Source organism: Macaca nemestrina, chromosome 1 (assembly GCF_043159975.1).
Source record: "Macaca nemestrina isolate mMacNem1 chromosome 1, mMacNem.hap1, whole genome shotgun sequence".
NCBI lineage: Eukaryota > Metazoa > Chordata > Mammalia > Primates > Cercopithecidae > Macaca > Macaca nemestrina.
The window spans coordinates 72,791,843-72,813,139 of record NC_092125.1 but is presented as its reverse complement, the minus strand read 5'-3'; the positions used below and the strand labels follow the sequence as shown (position 1 = coordinate 72,813,139).

The window sequence follows — 21,297 nt, the reverse complement described above, 5'->3', positions numbered from 1 at the left end:
CTTTTACTAGCGCATGTCCTGGGAAACTTTTTTACCCTGATTCAAGGATGTAAGAACTTGTTCAAATGTTTTTGGATCTGACATGGCTCATAATGCCTGCATGCTTTCAAAACTCTGTTATCATCAATAAGCTAGGAAACACCACATACCTGTATCCTTGATGATGTGGTTTAATGGGGACACAGAATGTAGGAGGCACTGGGCTGGACATCTTATATTCCCACATACTCCTTATGACCTATATTCCAAATTGTGTCTTTTAATACAACTAAATATGCTAGGATCGTTTGTTTAAAGATCTGTATCATTTGTTCAAACATTTTTACTTATATAAGAGGCTGTTGTAGTTAGCAAGAAATAGTACCAATATTCGTAATACCTTTACACTTAGGAATCAGTCTTACAGAAAACGAAGGTGACTATTTTATTAGAAAACAAAGGCTACATGTTAATACATCACCAGATACAAGAATGCATACCAAAGAGCTGTAAAAAATTGGTCTAAAAACAGAAAAAAGCACAATGACAGACACATGGTATAGCACACCTCTAGGAACCCTGCAGCCCTAATTGGAAATAAATACATACCCACACACACATATGTACAGGTTACACAAGCAAAGATGTCTAAAACAGATTGCAAGAGAAAGATAAACACTCCTATATGTATATGTGTGCCCGTTTTCCTTAAAAACACATAACATGCTTTTCCTTCATTTTAGTCAGCTCTGAGAAATTCCTGATCCAAAACTATTTCATGCCTAATACTACAGATACAATATCATAAAGCAAAAGTCTACATTTTCCTAGGAGCTGTTAATTGGAAGTATAAAATGTGTTCTGCATTTTTTTTTAGTGTAAAATGCACATACATTGTTATATAGTGCTTGTCATTTTAATTGTAACATATTACCAAAAAGCTTTATACACATAGCTTTGTACTATTTACATTACAGTAGAGGAATGTCAATGCTACTAGGTGATCAGTGCTTCCAAACTTTTTCAATACTTACACATGGGAGATCTAAATAGTACAATATATTCAAGACTTCTAAGGAATTGTTTTCTCCTCACTGATAAAGCTCTCCCTGGCTAAAGAAAGGTCCCTGTAGGCAGAGCCTTATCTATTTAATGACTGGCGCCTCCCAGGGGTACTGACACACAAAGTGTCTTCACTGGACCTTACAGTTCTCACTGCCCTTGGGCTCCAGTCCAACTTTGGGGTGGGGGGCGAGTCGGCCTCGCTTGACCCTCAGGCCCTCTCTGGGGCTGTCAGTCGGACTTCTCTCAGGAAGATTATTGACCAGGAGAGATTTCGTGGTGGGTTCTCGGAGGATGGTGTCTGAATCCACTGGGCTCTGCTGAGCAACCTTGACCTGCCACAAAACATCTCTGTTAGAGGTTCAATCACACTCACACTTCCACAACATGAAAAAGAAAGCACTATGTCACTAAGTTTTAAATTAAGTTCTTCTTCTCTAGGAGTTATATATAATTGTAGTATTTCCTCTTCCCTGAGAACAGGCCCCATCCAACAGACAAGTCAGGAGGATATCAGGGACAATCTCTAACTAAAGTCATCAGACTTCCCATGGCACCTCTAATGGCAAAGACTATGCCCTATTTACCTACGTATCTCTGGTGCCCACAACATGCTTGACCACATGGTACACGTCCAGTGAATTCCTAAGTGAAAAACCTGCCTCCGTTGTCCTAACTAGCCATTCCTGTTGTTTAAAACAAGCATAACCCAAATGAGTAATACTACCTCCACAGGGTGGAAAATTTTAAAATGACTGAGGACCTGTTCAGGGTATTTTAATCATTCTCCTTTTGTGGCTGGTTGTTTCCATATTGAATTGGGACTAGAGCAGAAGGACAGCTATCTAACAATAAAGTCCAGAAGAATAAATCCCCTCTCAAACATCCTGCCTTTTAAGAGAAAAAGGTATCTCAGAAAATTTGAAACTTTAAGTAGACGAGAGAGTGAGGTAACTGGTGAGTGAAGATTTGTTGAAATTGGGTCAGGCTCAGTGGCTCACATCTATAATCCCAGCTACTCAGGAGGCTGAGGCAGGAGGATCACTTGAGCCCAGGAGTTTGAGGCTACAGTGAGCCGCAACAGTGACACTGCACTCCAGCCTGGGGGACACAGCAAGATTTAAAAAAACAAACAAAAAAAAAATTGAAATTTATATAGTAGTGAAAAAAGGCACAGGGTCAAAAAAGAGAAAAAAGAGCAAGAAAAATGAAGTATAGGAAAGCTTCACCTAACCAAAGTTAAAGGCAAGAGTGGAAGATTCAAATAGGAAGATTTTTCAAAGAGAAAGGAGAAGGGCCTCTTGCATAATGGACACAAGGATCTGTGTCCAGCACAGACGCTGAGAAGTAACTACGTGACAGACACTCCCTCAGCAACTGACTTCCAGGGATCTCCTTCTGATGCGAGAAGAAAAGGGAATGAAAATTATTTTCCCATTTATATTCTTTCCATAGGAAGCATGTGGTTTGAAAAAGGCAGTTAAATACTTTTCATTACATGAAACATAGTAAATCCGGCCAACAGATCAAATCCCAGGAAAGCTCACTTCTCCCTCAGAGTGTGTCCAGGACACTGAAAAGACGCAGCCTTGGAAGGTCAGGACTTAATGGAAAATTACCATCCATGGAAAGTTGAAGGAAAAAAATAAAACAGAGTTTTGCTGGTACTTTTTTTTTTTTTTTAAAGAGAAATAGTGATTCCAAAGACAAGGTTTCCCTGGAACCCACCAGATGTACAAGAAACAAATCTGTAGGTTTGCCATTTAAAAAGAGAAAAAGAGACAGATACCCCATAGGAAATAGAAAGTTTGAGCCTGTAAGACTCTTTATCCCAATCAAATGGCTAATGTCCACTCTTTTTGGCTTCTCCCCTCTAGACTCAATTTCTGATACTGAAGACACTGTAGTTGTGATCAGAATTTAGACTGTGGATTTGACTCTCCTGTTGGTTAGTTAACTTCAGAATGGTCTCTAACCAGACAAAGTCAAATTCACCAAGTATTTAATCTATTAAGATAGTACATCCTGTAGGCCGGGCGCGGTGGCTCAAGCCTGTAATCCCAGCACTTTGGGAGGCCGAGACGGGCGGATCACGAGGTCAGGAGATTGAGACCATCCTGGCTAATATGGTGAAACCCCGTCTCTACTAAAAATACAAAAAACTAGCCGGGCGAGGTGGTGGGCGCCTGTAGTCCCAGCTACTCGGGAGGCTGAGGCAGGAGAATGGCGTAAACCCGGGAGGCGGAGCTTGCAGTGAGCTGAGATCCGGCCACTGCACTCCAGCCTGGGCGACAAAGCGAGACTCCGTCTCAAAAAAAAAAAAAAAAAGATAGTACATCCTCCTAGAATAACACAAAGGAGGGAAAAAAATAGTGCATGCATGCATACTCTAATTGTCTTATAAATGATTCTGCAGTTGCAATAGGGAGAGGGCAAATATGCAGATAGTTCAGTGAAAATGACCCTCACAAGTAGGAAAAAAATGCAAGACCCCCACAAAACTAACATCCACCATCCATGATGGGCTCTACAGCTTACTGGCCGGTCCTCTGGGAACTGATAGCAAAGCCCAGTTCAGGAGATCAGGTCTAGGATTGCTGTCTCCCTTGTTCCCAACAAACGAGGGGTTCCTGAGCTTATCCATCCCAGTGACATAATAGAGAATGATCCTTACCTAATGTGCATTTTGCCCATTTTTTCCCCTTTGAACTTGTCAGATGTCACTAAAGGTCTTGCTAAACGACCTAGGAAACTGTCTCTCATCACCCAGCCAGTCACCTCAAAGGAGAACTCACAACCCTGAGTTTCTAAGCAACCGCTTTGGGAAATAATACCTTGTTCTAGATTTTTAAAACTAAGTGATGAAATACGCTTAACAGATGAGGCAGCAAGCATTTTACAGGGGACTCAGAGAAGGCTGAATTAAATTAAAAATTACTGGGCTAGGTTTTGAAGAGTTTGAATCTAATCACGAAGTCTCTTACAACTGCTCTCAAAAGGCCCCCCTCCACATTTGCAAGTGCACAACATTGCTTAGCAATTCATAACTGCTGGTGCCTACTGCATGTAGTTAATGCACTAAACAAAATCTACGGAAACCATGGTTACTACTCCCTACTCAGCAGATTCAACAGCAGTGAGGACAGCAGGCCCCCTAGCGTGCAAAGCTCTTTTTCCTAGATAGTAAGTCTGAACGCCACATGCAAACTGCTTTTACCCTCAGTTCTTCACAAAAGAAAAAAAATGACTCGTGATGATTTCATAAGACCATTTCCTAGCATGCCTTTATAAACATCTATTAATACAATCACTTCAGGACATTCACAGTTCCATTCATTCAGTGAATATTTGTTGAATGTCAGACACTGCATTAGACATAAACTATAGATGTAATCAGTAACCTCACAGAACTCGGATTGCAAATCAGAAGACAGATATTTAAACAAGAGATTACAATAAAGTGAGTTACCTAAAAAGAGTGGAGGCACAGAGTACCAGCTGTATGTCATGGTTTTCTGTTCTAAGAGAGTCAGAAAAATACTTCATTTGACCTCCATAAGTGTGAGACAAATAGGAATGGATGTTACTTTTTACTGAGGTTTGGGAAAGGGTGGCTCCCAGTCGCCCTTCTAAGAAAATGGCATGGCCCATATCAGGACCCTAAACCTGACTCCTCCTGTATCCAGTATCCAGTAGATATCTTGTAGCTGATAGCTTTGGACAAGTTTGGTAGCTCCACTGTTTAGAGGCACTAGTTGCTTAAAGGAGAAGCTGTTCTCATGTTCATTGGAAAGTCAGTACATTCAGTATATTAAATATATATTCTCCAGTATATACTTCAGTATTTTGTTGTTGGCAGCATGCAAAAGTTAAATCCAAATGTGAGTGAGAGAGAGAATTTGGTAGGGGAGGGGAGAAAAAATTGCACAAAATGGTAGAATATTTCTAATAAGAGTAACAAATGGGTCCACTTCAGTGAAAGAAAATCTCAGATCATTCTTCTTCATACTTGAATAAAAATTTTATTATAATGTATTTATTATAATCATATTATTCATTACTAAGTATAACTCCTTAATGCTTATAGCTCTTATACATCAACAAAAACAAATTTGCAAACCTGTTGTTGTGATGTTCAGATTAAGAAATCTAAATATATTGTACTCTTGAGATCGCCCACGTGTAACCACCAATGTGTTCACATTTGGTATCCCAAATCCTAAGAACGTGTTTGCTCACTTATGAATTATCACATTACACAAATAGGGGTTATTACACTTTCAAAGCTTTGTTTTCTGGTTCAAGGTTATCAGATCGCATACTTGATCAAACTCTGACAAGTGAGCAATCAAGGTAAAATCACAGACTGTTCAAACTCTTTGAAGTTATTCCAGCAACTTCCAAAAATATTCCCCTAGTCCCCAGTCTGACAAACACTGGTATCGTAGAAAGATCAAGACTGTGGAGGTGAGAGGAAGAGGAAGCAGGGGTTCACACTGGGAGGTTAAATCTTTATGAGTCTCACGATTTTCACTCTTTTATAATACCACTTACTGTGAGACTTCAATAAAATGAGAAAGATAAATAAAATGCATATACTATGCATACTTAAATGGTAGCTGCTGGTATGGATCATAGTAACAGGAATAAAGATCTGTTAAGCAAATATTCTCTATGCTCTACATAACATCTTCTGGGACGTTGTAGGGTGCACAGAGGTCACTAAGATCCTTTTGATCCTCAACAATCAAAATAGAGAAAGAAATCCATAAACAGAGTTCCTTTCGTTAGATATCTATTGAAATATGTGCTTCCTTTTTTAAAAGAAAGTAAAGGATTAATAAAAACAATAAAAAATTCGCAGCTGGAGGCAGGTAAGTGAGAGTAAAGTTTGAAACTAATACCAGTGGCAAAAAGGAAAATTACCTCTTCAAATCCTTCATCAGTAACACCTGAAACTTTCTTAGAAATCCACCGAGTTTTTAATGTAACAATGCCATTTTCCGTCAAACTACGTATAAATGGCCTGTTGACTCAAGCATGAGATCATGTACCCTGATACTGTAATGCTCACCCGGTCACTTGCTCACTACTGACTGACTGACACCACACCAAGAAGGTCAGACTTTTTGAAAGGGCTCCTGAATCAGGGGGTGCAGTGTCCAATCCTCACCCAGGTAATACTGCAATTTTCTGGATCTCAAACAGTAGATGGATGTTGACGGTAGTTTACCTTTTGTGATCTGCTGCCACCAGCTGTTGGTTTGGAGGACTCTGCAAGATTTTCTTTGCCGAGACTCAGTGGGGATAGCGCTAACTTCTGTGCAGCCAGGCGGGGGCTGGTCCGGGTTGCCATGGTTGTTCTCCGCAGGATATATGGGCTAGTCTTTCCTGTCGGGATGTCAGCAAACCCTAAGGGCAAAAAAGCTAACTGTCAGCACTGCTAGGTCCAATTCTATCTACAATGGAAAAGATATTCATTAGGTGGTTTTAACAAGGATAATGTAAACTCCAAAAAATACTTTGTCCTAGCCACTTTGGTCAATGGATTACACTTCACAGTTGCTCTGGGAGTCACCAAATTGAATCAAGTAACAAACAGGTTTTTTCTTATTAGAAACATAGAAAATAACAATGGGAAAAGAAGGGGAAAATAATACTACCCAGAAAAAGTTTTTTCTGCTTCTATCTTCTACATGGATGTTTTACTTTGCATTTTTCTAAGATCTAAAGAATGCCAGCAGGCCTTATCGTAAAATTGGGTTGGGGGAAAAAGGAGAGTACAATGCAAAAATAAAATATATATATAAAAGAAGGGCAAGTGCTTGTTTAAAGGGGGAAAATGTAAAATGGTAACAGCTACTTCAGGCGAGCACTCTAATGTAGGTGGGAGGAGAGAAACTGACCTTCCTAAAGGTGACTTCACCCTCACTCGCGTTGTCTCTTTCCACAAAAGAAAGTGACATGACTTTTGATGACCCAGGAAAGAAAGTCAATCCCAGGGACACTAAGAGTTAATGTATCAACACACACTCCAGAACTGCATTCAGGGCTAACTAAAGCAGCATTTGTTTTTGTTTTTCACACACTACATATAAAAATTACCAGTGAAAGATAGATAACTACTTTGGGGCTAGAGTTACTCAGAACAATGCTTTTCAAACCATCTATGGCACAGAATCAGTTTAGATATTTGGGGGCGGAAGGGGGTCAAAGAATTTCCAATCTGCTGTGGAATAATATTTTTGTATAATATAATGAGAACAAATCAATAGAAAAAATGATATGTGCTTGGATGTTACAAAAATATCAAGTTGCTATGAAAATTTCTAAAGTCCTACTTAATTACAATACATTGTTTCAATCAGGAACCAATAACAAACAGTTCCTAGACTGGCACCAGTCCTTGGGCCAGACTTGGGAGAAAACCAAGTTTAAAAAAACAAAACAAAGTATAGTCAGTGGCTCCAGCCAGGAGGCCAGCATCACAGGATGGACCCTCCAGCTCACCTGCTAGCTAGGTCAGACATGACCAAAGGGTAGGAAACCCTGAAGGGCGTCCTTGATTTAACCATTTTTTTCAGCATTCAAATAACAAATTCTAAACAGATTTTAGACAGTCATTTTACCAATCTACCAGCTCTTTTGTTAATATGACACAAATAATGAGATCCCAGAGGAAAATATATGCCTCATCCATTTAAAAGCAGACTGTTGTTTATGAACATCAATGAGATTATTGCACAATAATGTAAAAGAGCAAATACTTTTGTCTTTTTATATGTGAACCATTACATGGAATTTCAAAAGAACACAAATAATTTTGTTTTAAAATTAGGCATACCTTTCTTTACAACTTCTGGAAGTCCCTCTGGCTCAAACTGAGTACCTTCTGTGTCTTCTGCAGGGTGAATACCACTCATGACTGCTTTCTTGCTTTTTTTAGAAAAGGTCTCTGGAGTAGAAGGTGTTGGTCCTCTACCATTCTCCCATATCCCACTGGACCTTTGCCTCTTGCCTGAAGCTTTTTTCTGGCCAGATGATAACCTCTTTTCAGCAGCAGAAAGGATTGGAGATGGTCCTGGAACAACTGGATCTAGCAAAGGAGACCCTCGGGAATCTGGTTTAGATTGCTGTGAACAGAGATGGGCCACTTGTGTCTCTAACATCTCTTTAGCTTTCTCTAACTTTTCGTGGCTTATAAGCAAGGAACAGTACTTATCCAAGTATTCGTCTGCCTCCTTGGTTTTTTCTTCAAGAGCCTCTTTTAGTTCTTTGATCTCAGTAGTTAATTCGTCGACCTTGATATCCATAACAGTACCTGTCCAAAGTAAAGCAACACATCATGTGTGACTTGATGCTTCTCTAGTTAACAATGGGCATCGTGAAGCAGATAATCTTAGACGTGTTCTTTCTTTGATTTTTTTGAAGAGGTAGGGGAGATATATCAGTATATGTTCTTATAGTTCAAACAACTCTTGTTTGGGAGGTATCATATCACATCAATGTATTCTAGGCCTGTGACATTCCTTGGGACAGCTTAAATAAAACCCACCAAAATCTCAAACTCGTATTTCAGTCAACTCACTAAACTTTCTTGTAACGCCAGTTATGTGCAATCAAATAAATCCATTTTTTACATCCTTATTTTCCCCAGTCCATTCTGTCTACCATAAGTGGATGAACAGAAGTCAGTAAAGATTATGGAGCTTCTGTTGTATGGCTTTGGGAGACAAGATTCTAACAAATGATCAGGCAAATTCCAAAAAACCTCTGAAAGTATTTGAAGACAAGGCAGGGTCTGACGAAGAAGGGTTTAGGGGAACACTATAAAGGTGGGAATCTTGGTCAACTTGTAGCTGCCGTGGGTGTTATTAAATCCATTAGAAAAATCCCCTGAAGCCCCAATCTACCCTGAGCACTGTTTCCAACAGGGAAGACTGTTGACCCACACCCTACCATGCTACAGACCAGGGAAGCCAGTCAGATTATGCTTGTCATCATCTATCCACACAGTAAGCACATGGCACTCCAGGGGCATAAGTGGATAAAAGTGACAATGAGAGTTATCATTTCTTTCCTTTTCTATTTTCCCACACAACTAAAAATATGCCTCCCACCCTCACCTGTTCCCTTTAGTTGACCCATACAATGGACTGAGGATAACCAGAATCAGCTATTTATAAATTACCAAAGCCAACTCTGATGCCAATCTTTTGACAAAGAAACCACGCAGCTGAACATCAACATGAAAAACTCTTCTTAGAATGGCTCATGAGGAAAAAGTACCACCAGGGTTTTTTTGCATGTTTTATAGAACAGAAGATGCGATAATTCTATTTCAAAATGGCTTCATTCAGGTCAAGCATGGTGGCTCCTGCCTGTAATCCCAGCACTTTGGGAGGCCGAGGTGGGCAGATTGCTTGAGCCTAGAAATTCAAGACCAGCCTGGGCAACATGGAAAAACCTTGTCTCTACAAAAAAATACAAAAATTAGTCGGGCGTGGTGGCGCCTGCCTACATATCTCCAGCTACTCGGGAGGCTGAGGTGAGAGGATCCCTTGGAGGTCGAGGCGCCATGAGCCATAATGGCACCACTGCACTCCCGTCTGGGTGACACAGCAAGATCCTGTCTCAAAACCAAAACAAAAAAAGGCTTCATTCTGAGTTCTATAATGATCCCAAGATAAGCACAAAATTCAGAAATTGGAAAATGAATTAATGGTAAAAAATCAGCACTCAGTAATAGAACACAGCACTAAAAATAGTTCCTAAGCACGCACACCATGTGTTATTCCACTATTGGAAAAGAGTGCTGGCTAGTTGATGTGCCCCAGTTAACACCCACCTGTTTTCTGCTTCTCCTGTGCAGCTTGAAGTTTAGATAGTTCTTTCTGCAATATCTCCTTTTCCTCTTCCAGTTGTTTACAGGATTTGATCAACAACTTTATTTTCCCCTGGGCACGTTCATTTTCCTTCTTCAACTGATTTACATATTTCAGATTGTCCATCTACAAAATGAAAGTAATTCCATTTAAAAACTTGAATTTCTTTTTATAAGTATATGGAAAAATAATTATGAGATATAAGATTCATATATTGTAAATTTAAGAATTATTAGATTCAATACAAAACATCTAAAGATGCACAAAACCATTCACCTTCTCTACTCAGTTTCCTAAGTCTCCCCAGCTGAGAATGTGGTTTTGTCATTCTCTTTCTTAGTATCACAAGTATAAACTATGGTTCCTGAGATGTCTATACTAAGTGCCCATTATGTCTATATTTATCCAGTGGGAATCACACTGGATTACTGGGCAGGGGAGACAAGGAACACATTCTTGGTGGGTCCAAAATTCTCAATGAGACAATTGTGTTCCCATTTGTAATCGCACTGTTACAGTTTCAATACCTGCCTTGGTATTTGTTTTAGCTATACCACGTGAAGGCCAAATGATATTAGAGCTCACTATACAAATTTAGATTGTATTATGGCTTGAGTAGAAAGACAATAGAATGGTGGGAGAATTGTGTCCTCATATACTTCTCAGTGGTACAAGTTCACATTCTTATTCATAATTCCCAAATCAAAAAAAGAGCTATGAAAATGATTTAGAGGCAAAACCCAACCTGAACAGATATTAAAGGTGTTTACAGTCTTTATTAATTAATTTATTTATTTATTTTTAAGACAAGATCTCCCTCTGTCACCTAGACTGGAGTGCAGTGGCACCATCATGGCTCACTGCATGACCTCCTGGGCTCAAGCAATCCTCCCACTTCAGTCTCCCACGTATCTGGGACTATAGGTATATGCTATCACAACCATTTTTTTTTTCTTTTAGAGATGGGGTCTCACTATGTTGCCCAGGCTGGTCTCAAATTCCTGGCCTCAAGTGATCCTCCTGCCCTGGCCCCCCAAAGTGCTGGGATTCTAGGCATGAGTCATCACACCTGGCCCAGTATGTATAGCCTCTATTTATCCTGCCTTGTGAGACTATCCACACATTTTGCTGCAGAAATATGAATTTGATTATGCAATATTATAGCAGATCCCACTGGGATATTATATATGGCATATGCATTATATTATGTAATATATTTTAAAATGCAGAATTCTAAAACCATCTGATATGGCATCATGAATTTCCTAAGAACGACCAAACAGCAGTAGGAGGAGGAAAGGGAATGGGGATGGGGGATGGAGAAGAACCCAGTACCATAATCGTATTGCAAGTAGTTGTTAGAGCTTGGATCTCATCTTTATATTTCATCTTGAAATTATTTATTAGTAACGATGCAGTAAACCTTACCCTTTCAGAACTCGCTACTTCTGATTCCAATCACAAATGAATTAAAGACCCATTTAATTCTATTTCAACAGTGCTACTTATTTCTATTATTAAGCCCAGCATCTCATTTTGTACCAGAAGAACATCATTAATTATTAATGTGATTTTGAATTTCACTACTTTGTATTTAATTGATAAATTTCCTTTACCTTGATAGTTGTATGAGAGCCATAAACATAATAAATTTATACCTAGTTTTCTGTTTGTATATATTCAATTAATGTCAAAATTTTAAAAATATAATCGTCTTCTAAGTAAAACCTTTGCTGGAAGATATTTATTACCCAGGTTCACTATTACACACTGTGGGTATTCATCTTACAAAAAATATCTGTAGGAATCAAAACACCTCCTTTTCCAGGTAGAATTATAGTGGTACCATCTTGAGACTAGCAATCCTGAGATTAGGGTTCACCTTCACTCTTCCTTAAAAAAAAAAAGCTCTATGATCCTTGCATGAAGAGGAAGAGAAAAATATCCACACATGTCTGCCTGACCAAGGTGCTCTGCCACACTTCGATCTCACGATAAGCCACAGGAGGGTGAATATGGTGACAGTGAAGTTGGAAGACAGCTCGTTCAAGACTTTGGAATTGCCCATCGGACTGTTTTCTATAGCTTAAGAGGCCTGCCCTCATCTGCTGTGTGGCTGCATCTTCAAATCTATCTCAAGAAGTCTTTAACATCCTCTAGTTTGAGAGGATGCATGAGGCAACGGATAGCTTATTCAAGCTATGAGACTGTAGATCACCCACTGATTTTTTTTTAAGATAACTCAGCAGGGAACTGATGAATGACATTATTTTTGACTACCAAAAATTTTCATAAAATGAAAATGAAAATATTTAATGCAATACCATTAAAATCACCACCACCTGTATAAACCATTCGAAATCATAAAGCAAAGAAAAGTGAACACACCTTGGTTTTCTTCAATTCCTCCAAAGCCTCAGTAGTAGCTTTCAATGAATTATTGAGCTCTTCTTTACTAGACTTTAAAAGGTCCATCTCCAACTTCTGTGAACTGAGACATTCTTCTTTAGAAGTCAATTTCTCTCGATATGTATGGATTTCTATTTCATACTAGAGCAAAACAAATGAACAACAACAACAACAAAAAACGTTACTTTAGCCAGTAGGCACAGCCAAAAAAACAAAATTGTAAGAAAAACAAAAAACGGCCGGGCACTGTGGCTCACGCCTGTAATCCTAGCACTTTGGGAGGCCAAGGTGGGCAGATCACGAGGTCAGGAGTTCAAGACTAGCCTGGCCAACACGGTGAAACCCCGTCTCTACTAAAAATACAGAAATTAGCTGGGCGTGGTGGTGGGCGCCTGTAATCCCAGCTACTCAGGAGGCTAAGACAGGAGAATTGCTTGAACCCAGGAGGCGGAGGCTACAGTGAGCCAAGATTGTGCCACTGCACTGTAGCCTGGGCGACAGAGCGAGACTCAGTCTCAAAAAAAAAAAAAAAAAAAAGAAAAACAAACAAAAAACCCCTGCCTTTCCAAGGACTATTTTGACTTTGCAACTCTCCTATTATTCTACTCCAAAATGGAAATAATACCTTTTTAAAAAATCAACTGGGCCGGGCACTGTGGCTCACACCTGTAATCCCAGCACTTTGGGAGGCCGAGGTGGGCGGATCACGAGGTCAAGAGATCAAGACCATCCTGGCTAACACGGTGAAACCCCATCTTTACTAAAAATACAAAAAATTAGCCGGGCATGGAGGTGGGCGCCTGTAGTCCCAGCTACTCAGGAGGCTGAGGCAGGAGAATGGTGTGAACCCGGGAGGCGGAGTTTGCAGTGAGCCGAGATCGTGCCACTGCACTCCAGCCTAGGCAACAGAGCGAGACTCCATCTCAAAAAAAAAAAAAAAAATCAACTGATAAAAGAGGGACCTGGGGAAAAGATTGTGAAGTTAATATGACACCTTTTATAAAATTATATAGCACAGTAATAACCCAGAATATTTACTTTTTTGGGGGAAAAAAAAAGCCTTACCATGATCAATACACTCTCCAGCTCCCCCAGTAACCAAACCCCACATTTCACCTGTTTGTTTGTGTCCAAAAGCAAAGCCTGATGTTTCTTTTCAGCTTCATGAAGCAGTAGCTGATATTCAGCTATTTCCTCTCTCACTTTCCCTTCCTTTTCCACCTGGTCCTTCTGCATGCAATCCAGGCTCTTCTTCAATTCACTATTTTCCAGTGTGAGCTCCTTCAATTGATCCTAAACAGAAAAATAATAATGAAATCATAATAGCACTTCCTCACAATTAAGAACCTGGAAATATTTTTAGGAAATAACGAGTACTGTGTGGAAAAAAAATTGTTTATGGGCAAGATAAAATCTGTACAGGGCCGGGCGCGGTGGCTCAAGCCTGTAATCCCAGCACTTTGGGAGGCCGAGACGGGTGGATCACGAGGTCAGGAGATCGAGACCATCCTGGATAACACGGTGAAACCCCGTCTCTACTAAGAAATACAAAAAACTAGCCGGGCGAGGTGGCGGGCGCCTGTAGTCCCAGCTACTCGGGAGGCTGAGGCCGGAGAATGGCGTGAACCCGGGAGGCGGAGCTTGCAGTGAGCTGAGATCCGGCCACTGCACTCCAGCCTGGGCTACAGAGCGAGACTCCGTCTCAAAAAAAAAAAAAAAAAAAAAAAATCTGTACAGAATAGTGTTATAATTCTTAGCAATGTATTCACTTTTAATTGTGACTTCACCTCCAATGGCACTTTCCTCTGCTCCAGCCCAACCACCTCGCTAAGTCATATCCAGAGACCACAGAAACCCTGAAACCTTGAATTCAAATAAACCACTCTGGGATCACATCTTCCAATGCTTCCAGCCTTGTTTATTAAAGTACTTCCATTGCAATAATTCCTGACCTCATCAACAGAACCACTACCATCTTCATACCAAATCCCCTCTGGCCTTGCATTTTCTTCCTTGACCAGCTCAGACCCCAGTTCTGTCACTGTAAGAATTTCCTGCCAAATATCCTCCAATCTTTTGCCCCATCCCTTCACTGTGAAGAACTGGCCAGATTCCAACCCTGGAAGCATTTGTCTTCTCCATGCCTGACCCCGAGCAGCTGTCTCTGTATGTTTCTGTATGTGTGGTGTCTACTTCCTCATCTTCAATTATTCAACCTGCTCCAATCGATTCGTCCCAGCTTTTCCTAAAAATGCTTTTCATGGCATCATCAACCTCCATGCTGTAAATTAAAGGCTCACTCTTCTGAGCTCATCTCAATCAACCTCTAAGTAGTATCTGGGGCTGCTGACCACTCCTTCCTTTTGTTGTTGTTGTTGTTGTTGTGATTGTTGCTGTTGCTGTTGTTGTTGTTTGGTTGGTTAGTTTGGCTTAGTTTTCTTGAGACAGGGTCTCACTCTGTTGCCCAAGCTGGAGTGCAGTGGCACAATCATGGCTCGCTGCAGCCTCAGTCTCCAGGGCTCAGGTGATCCCCCACCTCAGCCTCCCAAGAATGCACCACCACGTCTGGCTAATTTTTTTGTATTTTTTGTATAGACAGAGTTTTGCCACGTTGCCCAGACTGGTCTTGAACTTCTGGACTCAAGCTATTAGCCCACCTCAGCCTCCCAAAATGCTGGGATTACAGGCATGACCCACTATACCCAGACACTCCCTCCCTCTTGAGACACTCCTTCCTCTTGATTTCCAGAACATGACACCTCCCTGGTTTGCCTCATCAAGCCTTCTCTCTGTTTTCTTTGCTGGCTCTTCTTCCTCCATCTCACCTTGTGTGCTAGAGTTCCTTCAGGCTAGGCCCTTAAGCCACCTTCTCTTCTCCATCATTTTCTACCATTCCCGTAATTTCTAAACACTCCCTATATGTTGAACTAGCCAAGTGAATATTCCCACCCCAAATCTTTCCTACCCTCTCCATATCCTTCCTACCCCTCCAATCTTTGTGCATGTTATTTTCCATCTGGCTCCAGCCACAATGGTTTACTTTCAATTTCTAAAAAACATACAAAGATCGTTCTAGTCTCAGAGCTTTGACCACACTGCTCTCTAGACCTAGAAGGCTCCCCACTCTGCCTGTTTGTTGCCTAGCTGACTCGTCATCTTGCAGGTGACATCTGCTGACCACCCTATCTAAATCTGCTGACCACCCTATCTAAATTAAGTTGTTTCCTACCCTGATCCCCACATCCCAATTATTCCACAGCAAAGAATCTTATTTGTTTCATTTATAGTATTTATCCGCTTATGATTGTTACATGTTGCCTATTTCATGATTTAATATGTGTCTAGACTCTAAGCTATACCAGTGCAGGAAATACAGGATAGTTATGGTTCAGCAGTCTATCCCCTGACCTTACTAGCACTTATTATTTACAGAATGAATAAATGAATGAATAAAGCCAATGCAAACTAACACACTCATATGTATGGGCCTGAGGCCAAACTACTCCTCTCAGTAGTGCTTACACATGAAATACAATAATGACGCACTTGGGAGACTCCCAAGCTACTCAACACCAAAAGAGATTTCAGCAGACGCAATACACAAATAGCATTCGGAGGAACTCCTTCCATGCAGTATGGCCAGAATATTCTCTAAGTCCATTCCTGAGATTCAATGCCAAAACCTTTTTTCATAAATACTATATTTAAAGAAAACAACAAATTTCTCCAACTCTTTATACAGAATATTACATATATCATTTCAAATTTCTGTCATTCTTCAGGGTCGCAATCATGACTATCTTATTTTGCTGTTCTTTACTACTCAGGAATGAAGCTGCATGAGGACTAAACAGCTATAGGGAAGTTTATAATTTAATCAGGTATGACAAACAGGTTTCATTTCATCTGCCAGCTCTCCCTGCATGGTAGCAGCTACCCAGGACACAGTGTTAGGAGACTCAGGAGAAAGGGAGGGTATGAATTAGCAATATCTGCTATGGAAATGGCATTGGGCAGTGGCAGCCCAAGTGCTATAGATGTGCCACATTAACCCTGCCTAAAACTGTGACTTTAGTTCTGTTACTCTGCTAGTTCTTAGCAGATCAATGAATGTGTTTCTAGCAACATTCTAGCCTGTAATCTGTAGCAAGCTAGGAGAGCAGATAAACTTGTTGAAAGCAGCATGAGATCTACTTCTGATGTGCATTAATGTGGTACAAGGGTCCTCTTCTATGAAAACGTATTTGGGCTCTGAGACAGATATTTTCATGTGTTCAGAGGCTTCTCATGACTCCTTGTGGGCTCATGATAGTGCTGGATGGTAGAGATTACTACAAATCTGATTATGACATAAGCACAGGGTTATTTTTTTCAAGAGCTAAAAATAGGTAAACTACAGAAGGTCTTACAGAAACCAACAAGGAGAGTGCGCACAACGAATTAACACATCATAACATTTGTCACAAAAAACTTACTTTGCTGCTCTTTATTTCTTCCAACAGTAACTGTAACTCTCCAGTTAGCCTATTTTTCTCTCCACTGAGTTCTTCTTGCAGCTCTGCTGTTTTCTGTGCCATCTCATGCATTTCCCTCTGCAGCTCAGTTTCCTTTGCAGTCATTGTGTTTACCTGAAATTTCATCTTTCATTAGAATCTGCTTTTTGGTGGTGTGTTTTGATCAGATTAATCACTCTGATACAACATATCTGTGCCATTTATTAGCCTTCAATCATAAAATGGAAGTTGGCTAATGCCCCCTTTACTAATCCACTCAACTCAACATGCTCAAAACCTACTGGTAAGTTTACCTTTTCTTCCCAGAAAAGATTTAATAGAAGAATAGCAATAAGGGAAGGAATGACAAGGAAAGATAATGTTGCTAAGTCTTAAAATCTTTCACAAAGGTATTAATTTGAATCAAACTTAAACATCAGAGATTATCATACCAGGCAGTATCTTGGTTTATCAGTTCTTGGATCTCTACTAATCCCCCAGTGTCATACTAATCTGCGAGAAACATGCTTATGATTAGTGAAAAACAGTTAAAAAACCTACCGTTTGCATTTGCCCCTTGAAGTGAAATAGCGTGGTATGGTTTGTCTCATCATCTCTATACTAATCGCCATCTCTTGCAAGGTATACAAAACCCCGAAATTCTCAGAAAATACAGGGTGGAGATGAATTGCATTTTCTAGATACTCCTTTTTTTCCTTTAATATTTGTTCAGCAAAAATTAAATGTGACAAAATCACTTTCCTAGATCACTAAGTAAGCTCACTGGGCCAAAACTTAATTTTTCTTTAATAATTGAGCCTCTTGATGGTAGATCTTCCCTTTAATCACCAACTAACACAATAGAAGGCTGCACAAAGAGAAGGTATAAAAGAGGGACTGAAAGCACGAAATCCCCAAGATGCACTCCAGAAGCCATGAGTGCTCTGTTGGTTATAAATCTATCAGTATCTTTAAAAGTGCTTTGTCCCAAAGGCAAAAAAGACACAGTAAGGCAGGCAGATCCTTTCTGATCCTAGATAATGTCTGTTACACTCTCTATAGCAGTGAGTCTCAACTGGGTAGGGGGAGGCCAGTATTCTGATGTACTCTAAGAAAGGGAAATATAATTAGAACAAGAAACTGTGTATAAACCAAAGCTTTGCCCATATGTAGGTGCCACATTAAAAACCTGGTCCAATCCATGAACATGTCCCAAAGAATCAGCCAGAATAGTCACTACTGCCAGAGCCCAGTCAATGTTTCTGCAATTCAAGACCCAGTCAACATAAAGCCTTTACAAAGTTTGGCCCAATATAGTAGACACTGTCTAGAAGTAAATATAATTCACAGTGTCTAGAAGTAAATATGGTTTCCTCCCTCATGACTACATATTTAAACATAAACAGATAGAGCCACTTACTTTTTCAACAAAGGATATTTTGTCCATTTTTGTCAATTCAAGCTCATTCTCTAGATTCTTGTAAGAACTCTGCAGCACTTCTAATGTGTCCTGCAAAGAGGTATTTTTGGATTGTAGCACTTGGATCTTCTGCTCCAATTCCACTGTCAGATTTCCCAGTTCTAAGTTTTGCTTCTTCCAAAATTGGTGCTCTCCTTCCACCTGGGACAGTTTAGAGACGAGCTGCTCTTGGTCTTGAATTTGATTTTTAAGTCTACTGATTTCTTCATCCTTCTTCTCTAGTTTCTGCTTGCCATCTTCTACTTCTTGAATGAGGCCATTCACCGAAGACTGCAAAACAATATTATTATTTTTGGCCTCATCAAGACCTTGTAGCAACTGAGCCTTCTCAAGTTCAAGACAATCTACTTGACTACTAAGATTCTGCTCTTTGGCCTTACAGGCCTCTTGGTCATTATGCAGGGCTGTCACTCTCTCATGGAGCTCTTTTAATTGTGTTTGAAGCATCTCCATGGCAGTGTTTGATTTTTCTTTCATCTGTACTTTCTCTTGCTCTTTTTCTCGCAAAATATTTTCAAATGACGAATTTATTATTTCTAATTCAGATATTCGTTCTTGTTCTTTTTGTAATTTGTTTGTCAGGTTTTCTTTTTCTGACCTTACAGTAGCAAGATCTAATTCCAGATCTCTCAGACTTTGGGTCATCCCTTCTATTTTTGCTTTTAGGGTCTCTACCTCTCCTTTGGAATTCTCTGCCTCAAGAGCTGCATGCTCTTGGTTTTTCCCAGCTATCTCTAGCTCTCTTTCAAGATTCTCCACTCTACTCTTAAGTAAATCTGCATGATGCTCACTTTCCTTCAGTTGTTCTAAGACACGGAGCTGCTTCTTTTCATCAGTTTCTAGGCGGGCTCTCAGCTTTTCAATGCTATTTCTCAGCTGATGTGCTTCCTCTACTGACGGGTCTAGACTCTGTTCTGTGGCCTTCATAGTTTCTTGGTCACCACACAAGGCTGCTACTGCCTCATTTAGCTCTTTTAACTGATTCTGAAGCATCTCCACTGCAGTTTTAGATTCTTCTTTGATCTGTATCTCCGCTTGCTCCTTTTCTTCTAATAGACTTTTAACTGAAGAGAGTAACTTGTCTAGTTCTGACACTTGACCTTGTTTGTCTTGTATTTGTTTTGTCAGATTTTCTTTTTCAGACCTTAATGTGACAAGGTCTAATTCGAAAACTTTCAGGCTTCTGGCCATCTCTTCTATTTGTGTTTTTAGAGTCTCTACTTCTGCTTTGGAATTCTCGGCATCAAGAATCACTAGCTCCTGGTTTTCTTCTGACATCTGCAATTCCCTTTCAAGGTTCTCAACTTTATCCTTAAGTGAATCATTCTCCCGCTCGCGTTCTTTCAGTTTCTCTGCGACATGCAGCTGCTTCCTTTCATCGGCCTCAATGCGAACTCTCAGTTTCTCGATGCCTCTTCTCAGCTGATGCACTTCCTCCTGTGTTGAGCTCAGCCTCAACGCGAACTCACCTTTCTCCACCAGTGCGGCCTCCAAGGCCTTGGAGACGTTCAGCTTTTCATAATCTGATTCATTCAGTCTGGCCTGCAGGCTTTCAGATTCCTCGACAAGCAATTCTTTCTCTTTATTCAGTTGTGCAATTTGGTTTTCCAGCTCACATTTTGTCAAAGACAGTGCCTGTGAGTCCTTTTCCAAACTCTGCAGCTTTTCCTGGAGATGAGTTTTATCTTTTAACAGCTCACTCACATCAGAGGACAAAGTCTGAAGGAGTTCTGTCTTTTCCTTCACCTTTGCCTCTGCCACCTGAATGCAATGGAGATACTCACTTCGATGAGACTCAAGCTCTTGTGTTTTCTCCTTCATTTTTTCAGACAACTGATCCAGTTCCATGGTTTTTTTTGACATAGTATCTAATTCTCCACGAAGCTGGTTTCTCTCACTTGTGACCACTGAGAGTTCTTCTTCAAGGCAGACAATAACCTTCTGATTATTTTCATTGTCTTTTTCTAAACATAGCTTCTCTGTTTGAACTATCTCTAAGTCAGCCTCCAGGGAGAGGGCTTGATGCTCAATGTTAGCTTTCTCAGATCTGATGCTACTCAGCTCATTTTCTACATCAAGAAATCTCTCTTTCCAGCTGTCATTCACCTTGGCTACATTATCTTCGATATCTTCATGTGATGATTTATCTGCATGCATTTCTAAGTTAGAATTGAGGCCTTCAGAACTTTCTACTCTCTGGAGTAACTCCTGGTTATCACAAGAAAAATATTCCAATTTTTCACTTAAATCTGAGTTTTCTTTCTTAAGTTCCCCAACTAGTTTTTCTAATTCTATGCATGCTTCAATTTTGGTCATTAGTTGTACCTCCTGTAAATGGAGCTTTGAGTCTAATTCTTTCATTTCATTTAGCAAATTTTCAACTTTTCTGTCACGTTCCTCTATCACATGAAGTAATCTCAAATTCTCATTTGATGTCTCTTTTACCCGCAGTTGAAGATTTTGGATATTTTCCTGATCCCCCAGGATATCCATAGGTACCGAAGCATTAGCACCAGAAAATGACAATTCAGAAATGCATTCTGAAGAGCCCTGGGATTTGTCTTCTCCTGGAGTCTTACAATTGGTATCTTGGGACTGTTCCCCAGAGCATTCTCCCGTGAGTTTCACTGCACCAGTCTCAGTTATTTTCTCAATGTCTAGACGGAGGTCCTGCTGAACATCTTTATCACAAATCTGATGAACATCATGCTTTGGTGTTCTTTCTGTAGTTTCTGAAGTATGTTCTTTTGATATGTCACAGTTCTCATTTCGGCCTTGAATAGCCTGTAATTATTATAACAAGCATGCATTTTATTTTTCAAAAAGACTCAAAATACAATAGACTTAGTTATTACTTTTTAGAAACTGATGCATGGCCTCTGCTAAACACATCTCTTCAAGTGGTGTATTTCCCACTACATCTTCCTCTCTTCATTCAAATGTTCAATATAAATAAACATTCAGTAGGTGGCCCCTATGGGCAAGACAC

At 40.1% G+C, this 21,297-nt stretch overlaps 1 protein-coding gene across 3 annotated transcripts in view; it reads right to left on the bottom strand.

The window, feature by feature from the left end:
* LOC105493743 (centromere protein F) overlaps window positions 1-21,297 on the bottom strand; it is a 75,642-nt gene that overhangs the window by 15,117 nt on the left and 39,228 nt on the right. For 2 of the 3 annotated variants that reach the window (XM_071080614.1, XM_071080611.1), the window contains 8 exons: window positions 18,249-21,092; window positions 16,811-16,963; window positions 13,452-13,628; window positions 12,315-12,476; window positions 9,890-10,052; window positions 7,886-8,362; window positions 6,275-6,453; window positions 401-1,376 (listed from right to left, as the gene is read on the bottom strand). In XM_071080614.1, the coding sequence (XP_070936715.1) occupies window positions 1,173-1,376; window positions 6,275-6,453; window positions 7,886-8,362; window positions 9,890-10,052; window positions 12,315-12,476; window positions 13,452-13,628; window positions 16,811-16,963; window positions 18,249-21,092 (4,359 nt within the window). In that variant the 3' untranslated portion in view covers window positions 401-1,172. Of the gene's footprint in view, window positions 1-400; window positions 1,377-6,274; window positions 6,454-7,885; window positions 8,363-9,889; window positions 10,053-12,314; window positions 12,477-13,451; window positions 13,629-16,810; window positions 16,964-18,248; window positions 21,093-21,297 lie in introns of those variants that run through there. The other variant, XM_071080619.1, reaches the window with a different exon arrangement.